The sequence below is a fragment of the Lupinus angustifolius genome, chromosome LG16 (genome assembly GCF_001865875.1).
Source record: "Lupinus angustifolius cultivar Tanjil chromosome LG16, LupAngTanjil_v1.0, whole genome shotgun sequence".
Taxonomy (NCBI): Eukaryota; Viridiplantae; Streptophyta; class Magnoliopsida; order Fabales; family Fabaceae; genus Lupinus; species Lupinus angustifolius.
The window spans coordinates 1,340,370-1,352,575 of NC_032024.1; the positions used below are offsets into that span (position 1 = coordinate 1,340,370).

The window sequence follows — 12,206 nt, forward strand, 5'->3', positions numbered from 1 at the left end:
TGAAGGTGTGTGAGAACTCCTTCACTTTCGCCTTTAGAAATGATCATGATGTATTATTCACTTCCTTGAACCATCCTTCACGAGTAGTCTATATACAAAAGATATGGAATATATGAATAGTGTAAAATGTGTGTTCACGCTAGAATATTGATATTCTTAACTTCATGTGTGTATAATAATAAATTGAAAGATTCCTCCTTGAATTTGCTGAAGTGACAGCTATGTCATCAAATAATTACTCTTTAAATGTTATAATATTGGTGCTATCAACAATATTTTATACCTTTAAATAATGGAATCATCCAATTTGATTATATGCTTAAAATAAGATATACTGTCAAATTAAAAATTACTTTTTTAATTTAGTCACAAGTCTAAAATTTCTCCATTTACTTGTTTCCGTTTTTTCTTTCTAAATTGATCTCCTATCCTTTTTTTCAGTATTGTAATATCTTGTATCTAATTTACTAAAATTGTTGAAGAAAAAAATTATAAGTTTTCCCCTTGTGATTATCATAGATGATATTGAACTACTACACCAATAGCTTTAAAAAATGATAATAGGTTTAGAAGATTGAATATTGTTTGGGTGATGAAAATATGTTACTATATAAAGTTTTATATTACTTAATATTAATATTGGAATAGGAGAATATAAATGTTATATATATATATATATATTGAACTTGAGTCTCTTGTTATTATGTGTACCAAATAGTAGAAGTACTCAATAGAAATACCTCATAGGCATGTGGCCCGTGATGCTGACAATATGTCTTTACGTGTTTGCTATATCATAGTGAAATATATTAATTGTTATACGTGTTTGCTATATCATAGTGAAATATATTAATTGTTATACGTGTTTGCTATATCATAGTGAAATATATTAATTGTTATACGTGTTTGCTATATCATAGTGAAATATATTAATTGTTAGTAGATGCACAAAAGCAGAGATGTCTGATTAACTTTGATGTATAGTGTAACATATGCATTGATTTTGATGTAAGGTGTAACACATAAATTGTTAGATATATAGGGTGTGACATGAACATTGACTTTGATGCAAGGATGTGACACATGCATTAGTTAGCATTGAAGCAAGGTGTGTGTAATAGATATACTCCTTATGATGGAGTATATAGTTCTTTTGAACTATGATTGTCAGACCAGGCAACGATGGTAGCAGTTGAGACTTTCTAAGGAAATCCAATGTTCAATTTGACTGACTATTGAAGAAGATGTTTGTTGGTGAACTTTTATATAGAGGTTCCATATATCGAAAGATTTCCTAGTAATATATGGTTAGGCGGAGTTTTTCATTAGATGACGGTACGAGAAACTACCACTACAACATTTTTGGCGTACGACAACAGCTAAAAATTGTTGCCAAATGTAAAAAAACTGTTCTTTTTTTTGTGTAATTTTTCTCTAACATTTCTATTTTCTCTTGTATTATTTCATTTCTTTTATGTTTGATGATCCAATAGTATGTAAAGTGAAATTAGAAATTAAAAACAATGGGCAAATGATAGAAATTTCAATATTGCTATACCAAACACGAACCCGAAATTTAAACCTGGGTAAGACCCAAACCAATTCCGAACCCAATCACATTGGGTTTTCCCTGTTAAATTCGGGTTTGGTTCGGGCGGATATCCACGGGTTCGATTTTTATTGCCATCCTCAGTAAAAGAGTTGCCATAGGTCAAAAATGTAGTAGTGTACACTACAAGTTTGGAGAGCTCGACTCTTAGTAACATCGTCAATGATACTGAGAAGCTTTATGTTATGGAAGAGTAGACTCTCATGTGAATGAGTTGTTAAACAGAATTAGGCATTTAGTAAGGTAGAACGAGATATTGGCTAAGGTCTAAATTCTTGTGTAGATTTTTTAAAGAACAAGATAATCGTCTATTTCAATCAAGGTGGAGATTGTTGAAAATATATGAAATATGTTATTATATGAAGTCTTACATTGCCTAACATTAGAATAAAATAGAATATTAATGTTATATATTAGACTCAAGTCTCTTGTTATTATACGCATCAAACAGAAGCACTCAATAGAAACATCTTATACGCACTTGAGCTAATGGGTACGATAGAGTTTATAATATTTATTCTTTAATAGTATCTTGGTAAATGCTAAATTCCTTATTATGTTATTCTCTTATCCATTTTTTCTTTTAATATTCGATTATTCATTTGTTCATGACTAACATTTCATGATAAATGAATGACTCGTTCAAATATTTTTTTGTAAACATATACAATACTATAATTAGTTTCTAAAGGAGTCCTACACAAAGTTATTATGTACATTTTAAAATTTTATGTCACAAATAAACACCCAAATGTGTAGCTAACTTCTCATACACCTCCTAAAGTTATAGACCCCGCATGTATGATATGAACTCATTAAGATTTAATATCACAGTTTGAAAGAGATTAATTTCTCATCAAAAATGCAATAACACCCTTCTAGTTTGAATAATGATCATGTTCCTAAAAATTATGTATCTCTCTGTCCAATAAGACACCTGATTTTAACCCAGCACTACAGAAGTTCTCTCATGTTCAATGCTGGGTAAAAATAATAGGTTTGCCTCAAGAGTATTGGAGCCCTAGAATCATTTTCTCTATTGCAGGGGGGATAGGTGCTCCAATCTCCCTAGATGATGCCACAAACAATCGAGCTTTTGGACACTTTGCAAGGGTGCTAGTTGATATGGATCTGAAATCAGAGTTGCCTAATCAGATCCTAGTGGAAAGAGAAGGTTATGCATTCTTTGTGGAACTTGAATATGAAAAGCTCCCTCAGTTCTGCACAGGTTGCCAAACAATAGGTCATCTGCATTCTAATTGCAGGAAAAAAATGAAGGAGACCCTTGCTAGTGTCCCCCTGCCAAAAAAGAAGCAAATGTCAGATAAGGCTCTCAAAAAGAACACTGACAAGGATTTTGTAATAAACTTGGAAATAAACCACAATGAAGAGATCAATCTTCAAAAGGTTACTAGGGTGGAGGATACTCCAATGACACATCAATCTGACAGTGAAACTATGGAGGATATAACTGATAATGAAGCAACTGTGGTTGAGGATTCTCTAGCTGGTCTAGAGCAACATCTTCCTACTGAAATGGCTGGAATTGAGCTCAATGAGGCAGTAGAGTGTAAAATGGTTGAAGAATTGAGCAATCCTAGAGCTGCTAATGACATGAGACTGCTTGGCAGGCTTTGGGCTGATGAGGGCATTGAGGAGGAAGTGGATGATGATAGTAGGTTCACAAATGTTATCTCCAGATCTCAAAAGAAAAAGTAGAAAAAAAAAGATAAGTTGGAAAAGGTTCACAATACCCGCAGGGGCAGCTACTTAATCTCAAATCAATGATAGTGTTGTACTGGAATTGTAGGGGATTAGGGAATCAAAAAACTCAATTGGTGTTAAAAAATCTGTGTTCTTCTCATAAACCAGATTTGGTTTTCTTAGCTGAGCCTATGATAGATAAGACTAGCATTCCTCAATGGTTTTGGACTTCCTTGAACCTCAAGCTTTTCTTTGAAAATGATAGAGGTCCCCTCATTCCCTCTATTTGGGGGCTTTGCAAGATGCATCTTGCTCCATTAATAATTTCTAACTCCTTCCAGCAGGTTTCTATGGTTATCTCTATTGATGGCAAAGACTTGTTTATTGCTGTTATATATGGTGGTACTACTCAATTGCTCAGAAGAATTCTCTGGGAGGAGCTCAAGATTTTGATTCTTGCCAACCATGGTCCTTGGTGCTGTGTTGGTGACTTCAATGTGGTGTTGGGTAATCATGAATGCAGAGGGAGGAGGCTAACCCCTTCTAGTCCCTGTGCTGATTTCAAAAACTTCACTGACTCTGCTAACCTCATTCACTTGTAGATAAGAGGCTCTGCTTTTACTTGGTCTAATAGAAGAAGAGGGAATGCCCTAACTGAGAAAAGACTTTATAGAAGTCTGTGCAACAAGGAGTGGATTGATTCTTGGTCTCAAGTTGCCTGCTGTACCCTGCCTAGGATCTCTTCTGATCATCATCTCATCTTGCTGTGCTCAGATTATGGTCAATTAGAGGTCCCAGCCCAATTCAAATTTCAGAAAATGTGGTTACACCACCAGGATTGTTCTAGACTGGTGGAGGAAGTTTGGCAAAGAAGCATTTCTGGTTGTAGTATGTCTATCTTGTCTCAGAAGCTAAAGTTGCTGAAGAAAGAGTTCAAGGTCTGGAATGTTGAGGTCTTTGGTCTGGTTAGTCACAAGGTCAAATTGGCTTTAGATGCAGTAGCCCTCATACAAGACAATATTGCTAGGAATGGCCCTAATGATGATAACTTGGAGGATGATAGAGTGGCTCAACAGGCTCTCATGCAAGCCTTAACAATTGAGGAAGAGTTTTGGAGACAAAAATCCAGACTCAACTGGTACACCAGTGGAGACAGGAACACTAGTTTTTTCCATAGAGTCACTAAGATCAGAAACTCTTCCAAGTCTCTAACAATGCTCAGATCAGGTGGCTCCTTAATCACTGATCAATCTGCTATGGAAACCTTGGTGTTAAACCACTTCAAGGATCTTTTTGCAGCTCCTAATAGCATTGTGCATAATGATATGGTTAGAACTGTAGTTCCTACTATGATTAATGATGCGGATAACTCCAGAATCTCTGCCATTCCTCATAAGGAAATCAAGTCTGTTGTCTTTGATATGAATGGGGATGGAGCCCCAGGGCCTGATGGCTTTGGTGGTAGCTTCTATCAAGCTTTCTAGAGCATAGTTGGTCCTGATGTGTGTAGAGCCACTCTACAATTCTTCACTCAAGACTACATCCTGCCTAACTTGAACTCTAATAATGTGGTGCTCATACCAAAAGTCATAGGTGCTGACAAAATGGATGATTTTAGACCAATTGCTATGGCCAATTTCCAATTCAAGATCATTTCTAAAGTGCTTGCTGATAGGTTGGCTAGCATTGCTCCTAAAATTATCTCTAATCAGCAAAGAGGATTCATCAAAGATAGGCAAATCAATGATTGTATCTGTCTAGCCTCTGAGGCAATAAATCTCCTGGATCACAAAATTTTTGGTGGAAACTTAGCCATTAAAATTGACATCAAGAAAGCTTTTGACACAATTGATTGGGATTTCTTGCTGCTTACTCTTCAACAGTTTGGCCTCAACCACAAGTTCAGAAACTGGATTAAAATCATTCTGGACTCTGCCAGGCTATCCATTAATGTGAATGGTAAAATGGTTGGCTTTTTCAAGTGCACAAGAGGGGTGAGGCAGGGTGATCCTTTATCTCCTCTTCTCTTCTGCGTTGCTGAAGATGTGCTGAGTAGAGGGTTGTCCAAGCTGTTAGTTGAGGGGCAAATTAGCACTATTGAGGGCCCTAAGGGCATTAAAACTCATCTCATGTGCTCTATGCTGATGATATCTTCATATTTTGCAAAGGGAAAAAAAGAGAGCTTCTCAAAATTAAGCAACTGCTTAATAATTACTCCAATGTCTCAGGTCAATGTGTTAATGCTGCTAAGAGTAAATTCTACTCCACAAACTCTTCTCAAAGGAAAATTGCTTCTATAGCTCAGGTGCTTGGTTTTTCTTTTGGTAGTTTGCCCTTAAACTACCTAGGAGTGCCTATTTTCCTTGGCAAACCAAGAAGGATCTATCTGCAAAGGATTGCTGATAAGATAATCAACAAGTTAGCCACTTGGAAAGGGATGTTGCTCTCAATCATGGGAAGAATTGAGCTGGTTAGATCTGTAATTCAAAGTATGCTGCTGTACAGCTTCAAAATCTATGCCTGACCTACTTCTCTACTTAAGCACATTGACAATTGCATAAGGAATTTTGTTTGGTCTGGAAATATTGAGGACAGGAAGCTGGTCACTGTGGCTTGGAAGAATGTTTGCCTTCCTTTCAAGGATGGAGGATTGGGTCTTAGATCTCTGAAAAAGATAAATCATGTTGCCTTGCTAAAGCTTGCTTGGGAAATGGTCAGCTCTAATCATGAATGGGCTATCTTCTTTAGGGACAGATTTGGATCTAATCCTACTCCATCCAACAGATACTTCAAGTCCTCAATTTGGTCTGCTATCAAGGCTAATTGGCATACCCTGCACCTGAACTCTGTCTAGATAATTGGCAATGGTCAAAAAACAAACTTCTGGCTTGACAATTGGTTAGGGGAGCCTTTAGTGGATACTCTTAACATTCCTCTGCATCTTCATAACCAGCTGAAAGCTTCTGTGGCTGATTTCATCAGTAATGAAGCCTAGATCATTCCTCAAACTCTGACTACTAAATATCCTAATCTCACTTCTCAGATTTGCAACATCATTCCAAACTCTGAAACTGATAAACTGGCTTGGAAAAGTTCCAATGATGGTCTGCTATCTGCAAAGGATGCTTATCTTCATCTCAATCCTGGCTCAGTTCAACACAATTGGGGCAGAATCCTCTGGTCTGATGCTATTCCTCCCTCAAAATCTTTCACTACTTGGAGATTACTCAACAACAAGATGCCTACTGATGATAATCTCAAGAGAAGAGGTTGTGTTATGGCTTCTATTTGCAGCATATGCAACTAAGATGAGGAGACTGCTACACACTTGTTTTTCAATTGCTCTTTTTCTGTTTATGTTTGGAATTGGCTGAGCACCACTCTGGACACTGCTCTAGACACTTCTTCCTTATCAAACCTGTTGAAGTTAACTCAAAGGAAGTGGAGTGACCAAGTCAAGCTTGTAATCACAGCTTCCATAATTCATGCTATAAGTTCAATATGGTTTTGCAGGAACCAGGCTAGATTCAACAACACAATCATATCCTTATCTATAGCTTTGTCTAGGATAAAGCTGGGCATCTCTTTGTCTGGAAACAATTCCAAGGCTTGTGCTAGCAACTCCATTACTGACTTTGCCCTGCTAAGACTCCTTCAGGTTAAAATAAATTACTCCAAGGCTCCTAAAATAATTGAGGTGATTTGGTTGCCCCCTGCTCAAGCAACTGTCAAAATCAATACTGATGGTGCTACTAGAGGCAGCCCTGGTCCTTCAGCTGGTGGTGGCATTTTCAGAAACCATGAGGGACAAACTATGGCCTATTTTGCTTGTTTTAATGGCTGCAATGATGCTCTCTTTGTGGAGCTCAATGCTGCTATGCTTGCTGTTAGGTTTGCTCATGGAAAAGGGTGGCACAATATTTGGCTTGAATGTGATTCAATGATAGTGGTAGACATCTTCTATGACAAAGCCAATCCCCCTTGGAAGCTCTTAAGCAAGTGGAATCACTGCACCAAACTCCTTTCTTCAATGAATTGGCTAGTTACTCATATCTATAGGGAGGGAAACAGTTGTGCTGATCAACTTGCTAATTTTGGTTTAACTATCCATAATATAGTTTGGTGGAATCATGCACCTCCTTTCATATTGGAGGAGGTTAATAGGAACCGTTTAAGCCTTCCTAACTATAGATTTGTATCTTAGTTGCTTTCTTTTTGTAATTCTCCATGGTTTAATATATTTTTGGTGCCTTGGCACTGTTTATCAAAAAAATAAGTATATATAAATTAAATAATTTTATTTTTAGAATTTTTTATTTAATCAAATAACATATTTTAATTAGTCTGAGACATAAATGAGGGATATGATGGAACATGAGATCTACATTCCTCTACTTTGAACCCTCCATTGAATTACATTATAAAAAAATTGTCATAGCTCCATAAACTTATACTTACATATACTTTTTCCGTCGTCAATAAATCATTATACCTACACTTTTATTTTTGTAGGTATAAGTCTTAAGGTTATACCTACGGTTTATCTTTCATTGGTATGTCTTGATTAGGCTATATGCACAGTTTTCTTCTACCCGCATAAAGTTTATTAACAATCTTAAATATATTATTTTTATCTCATTAATTTGTAATATATTTTTAATCTATAATACTAAATGCAAATAATTGTAGTAATAATAAATTTTCATTGTAAATAACTAATCTGACATAATATAATAAAATCAATTATAATTCAACATTCATTATAAATATTAGTACAACTTATAATCCAAAACAAAAAACTAAAAAATAGTCTCATATTTCACTTCAAAAACAAAATTGCAAGATAAAATTCAAATATTATAAGTTCCAGGTTACCCTTTTACACCCAAAGATGTATGGACACATGCAACATTATTATTTGCCTAAAATAATAAAATAAATCACTTAAGTTAGAACAATAAATAAACATTAGTTAGGAGCATCCATTTTCTGAAGAATCATATGACATAAGTCAAGACTTAACAGGAATTCCATGCCATTGGAAATGCTGTTGAACATTTTCTACTCCCAAATGCAATGTATGTTTGTAAATCTTGGAATATCTCTTTCTATTGAGACAATAAATGGAAAATAGAATTAGGTCAATGCAAAGATTAAAAGTGATAATATTTTTTCTGATTTCTTCACTAGACAAAACAAATCATTTAACCATATCAGCAAAGTACCATCTTATTCCCAAATTGCTAAAAGTAAACATGTCTCATACATGTATGTCCTCTACAGAAACTTGTTTAACGATTCTAAAGGAAAAGAGCTATAGGATAAAAAGTTGAGAACTTTGTTCTTAGAACAAATTAGTACATGAAAGAAGTGTTTACAATTAAAGGAACTATAACTATCCAAAGTCCACATTCTTTTATCTTAGTCATATGAGACTTTAAAGAAACTTGGGATTCATGTCATCCAAACATTAAATCAAACAACTAATATGTTACCAACGGGCATTGGTTCAAGTGGTACATGCTTGATTCCCCTTAAGCAATAACTCGGGTTCGAGTCTTGTGGATGGAAAAAATGTCCGTTGGGAGAGTTAGCCCCACTTACCTGTGGATGTGCCCGGCTCGGACATGATTGCATGTCTAATCCTGATGCTCTTTGGGTTAAGGTTATTAAGTCTAAGTATGGGTTGGTGTCTACGCCCTCGCGTTCGTTAGTAGTGTCGTCTTGGTGGAGGGGTGTGTGTTCGGTGGGGATGTCTAGTTTGTCTAGTAGGGATTGGTTTTCTTCCAATTTTGGTATGGTGATTGGGGATGGTTCATCTGCTAGTTTTTGGGATGATATTTGTTTTGGTCAGGTCCCGCTTTGAGTTGCTTTTCCGCGCCTGTGGTTGGTGGCTGCTAACAGGTTTTCTTTTGTTGCTGAGAATGGTTCCTGGATCAATGATAGGTGGGTTTGGGAGATTAGGTGGAGGAGGCCTCTTTTTGTGTGGGAATCGGCTTTGGAGAGAAATTTGTATGCAACTATTAGCCCGTTTTCTTGTGTTGTTGGTAAAGAGGATCATCTGAGATGGAAGTTAACCTCTTCTGGCGTTTATGAAGTTAAATCTTCTTATGATGTGTTGTTAAATGCTCCTCAACATCCTCTAGGTAATATTTTTAATTTTGTTTGGATTAAATGTGTTCCTTCTAAAGTGTGCTGCTTCATCTGGAAAGTGATTAGAGGAAAAGTGGCTACCAAGTGTGATCTTCAGAAGAGATCTCTCCCTCTTTCTAATGATGATTTGAGTTGCGTGTTTTGTAAAAGCTATCCGGATTCTTTAAATCGTTTGTTTCTATCTTGTATTTTTGCTGAGAATATTTGGAAGAGTGTTTATTCTTGGCTGGGGAAGCAGATGTCTTTGCCGGATAATTGCACTGATTTTTTCCAGCTTCATATGAACTTGTATAAGTGTAAAAAAGGGACGGATCTGTGGTCCATGATATGGTTTGCTTCTATGTGGTCTATTTGGATAATGAGAAACGAGGTTATCTTCTCTTCCAAGGATTTTAGTGTGGTTCATATTTTAGATTTAATTCAGATTAGATCTTGGACTTGGTTGTTGGCCAATAGTAAGTCCAACGATGTTTCCTTTTCTAATTGGTGTATGGATCCGAGGTCTTGTATCCTTCTTTCTTCTTAGTTTTCTCGTTGGTTTGTATTGGGTTAGCACCCCTTGTGCTTTTTAATATATTCTTTGCTTAGCAAAAAAAAAGTAGAAAGTTTGTAAATTGGAGAGAGAAGAAACTTTGGAATCTCTATCAACTACCTCCACCTTAGACGCTCCATAGCAACAAAGATGTGAAAGGGTATTGCAAGGATTTGGTGTGAGTGTTCTCAATTGAACAAATGTGTGGGGTATAGGAAAAGACAACATGGGTTAGTAGGATGTAGATATATGAAACATTCTTATCTATACCCATAGTTTAAAATTTGTGTCACTACACATAGAGGAACAATACTTGAACATATATACAGGCATATGTAACATATACCTATAGTCTAATATGAATATGTAAGTATATCTTATCTATACTCACAGTTTTAAATCTGTCAATGGACATATAGCCATATAGGGACGACCATTAAACATACCTAGGTATATAAAATATATACACATGGTCTAATATGAATTTAAAGGTATATCTTACCTATTCCAATGGTTTTAATGATTGTCACTAAAAACAACTGTAGATATATGACAAATTTCTTGTAGTAATGTTTAATTTATACCGCTCTAAGCAAATAAGGGAAAAACATTCACCAACCTTCCCGTTTCTAATTTTGTAGATTACCCCATACTTATTGCTTGCTCGAGATGCAAACTAGTAGAGAAAAGTACTCCAACTCCATTTATAAAACCTGTATCTGTGAGCACTCCCTAGCCAAATCATGAGTAATCTATACAGTGAGATGGGAATAACAACCAATTTTGTAAGGTGTATGAGAACCCTTTTACTTTGGCCTTTAACCAACATGACCATGATGTATTCACTCTCATCCTTCTCAAGTAGTGTATACAAAAGTTATGGAACGGACTAGAATAAAATAGCACCACCTATAGTATAATGTGTATGAGTGTATCTACTCTATTACGTCCACGCTGAAAACGTTCTTTAAACTTCATGAGTGTATAGTAAATAGAAAGATTCCTCTTTGAAGTTGCTGACATCCCATTTATGTAATCAAATCATTACTCCTTTATTTTCCTAGCACTTTGATGTTATTAAATAATCGTTTGTGTCACTGGTAAATGTCTATAAGTAATTGTCAAAGCTAAGGATTAAAGTAAAAGTTTCATAATATTAGGGACTACAATTTGTGTGAAAATTATCATCATTTTAGTGAAGTACATACACTTGCACAAACATTTCCATGAGGGGGATTAATTAACATTCTAGGTGGTGTTATATTCATTTTTCCTCCACAAATATGTACATCTCTAACATTTAGAACTTGTCACACTATATCATTCATACACACATATTGCACAATTAATTTTTTTATCATGCACCTTCATACACTTCTTTATTTTTAGATCACGTACACATAACCCTATATACACATCATGTCACTTTCTCTCTCATGCATTAATATTCATTTTTATCCAACATAATTAAATGTAAAATAATTTTTCATTATTAAATTAACTAAATGAGTGAGCAAAACAATACATATTTTTTCATTCCATAATCATTTGCAATTTCATTTATTGTTCATTAATTAATTAAATACAAATTATATTTTATTCAATTTCTGTTTTTCCCAATTACTTGTTTCAACGTCCCTTCTTTCTAAATTCAAATAATAATAATATCATATTAAATTATTTTGAACTATTTTTGAAGTTCATAATTTCTCTCCAAAAACATGTTTGTATTATTCTCTTTCTTATCTTTCTCTCTCATTTTATTACTAAGTGTATAACCCTCTCTATGTTCGGCTTCTTAATTTCATCACTTTATTTCTCTTCAACCAATTATTTTTAAAGTGAATTTTTTATTGATTTTTTGTACATCTATTCTTATTTTGTGATACTTTTTCTCACTTAATTTTAATCATCATAGTTCATATTATTTGGATTTTAATTTTTTCTTATTATAATTACAAAATAAAATTTGAATTTGAAAAGGACTCATAAATATTTATTTTTTAATAAAAAAATCTTATAATATCACCATTTGTTTTCTACAACTTCTTAAAGATTTATTTTACAAAAACTACATGATATCACATTTTGGTTTTATTTTCATTATAAAATTCAAATTCAAAATTGTCATATATTTTTCTTATGTGTCAGAAAAAGTTTCGATCATGCGATTTCATGAGTAACATGTGTATTCTTAACAATGTGAAT

The 12,206-nt window shown here is 34.6% G+C and overlaps 1 protein-coding gene across 1 annotated transcript; it reads left to right on the top strand.

Moving 5' to 3' along the window:
* On the top strand, positions 2,735-4,797 carry LOC109329190. Its single transcript, XM_019562863.1, has 3 exons — positions 2,735-3,324; positions 3,420-3,813; positions 3,916-4,797. Exons 1-3 carry the CDS (start codon positions 2,735-2,737, stop codon positions 4,795-4,797), a joined length of 1,866 nt encoding a protein of 621 aa, XP_019418408.1.

What these genes read in the sequence shown, in the direction of transcription:
- LOC109329190 (XM_019562863.1), top strand. Translation starts at nt 2,735, where the DNA reads ATGGATCTGAAATCAGAGTTGCCTAATCAGATCCTAGTGGAAAGAGAA. An exon ending in TCCAGATCTCAAAAGAAAAA is followed by an intron (nt 3,325 to 3,419) that starts GTAGAAAAAAAA and finishes CTGGAATTGTAG; the next exon opens with GGGATTAGGGAATCAAAAAA. An exon ending in GTGTTGGTGACTTCAATGTG is followed by an intron (nt 3,814 to 3,915) that starts GTGTTGGGTAAT and finishes ATTCACTTGTAG; the next exon opens with ATAAGAGGCTCTGCTTTTAC.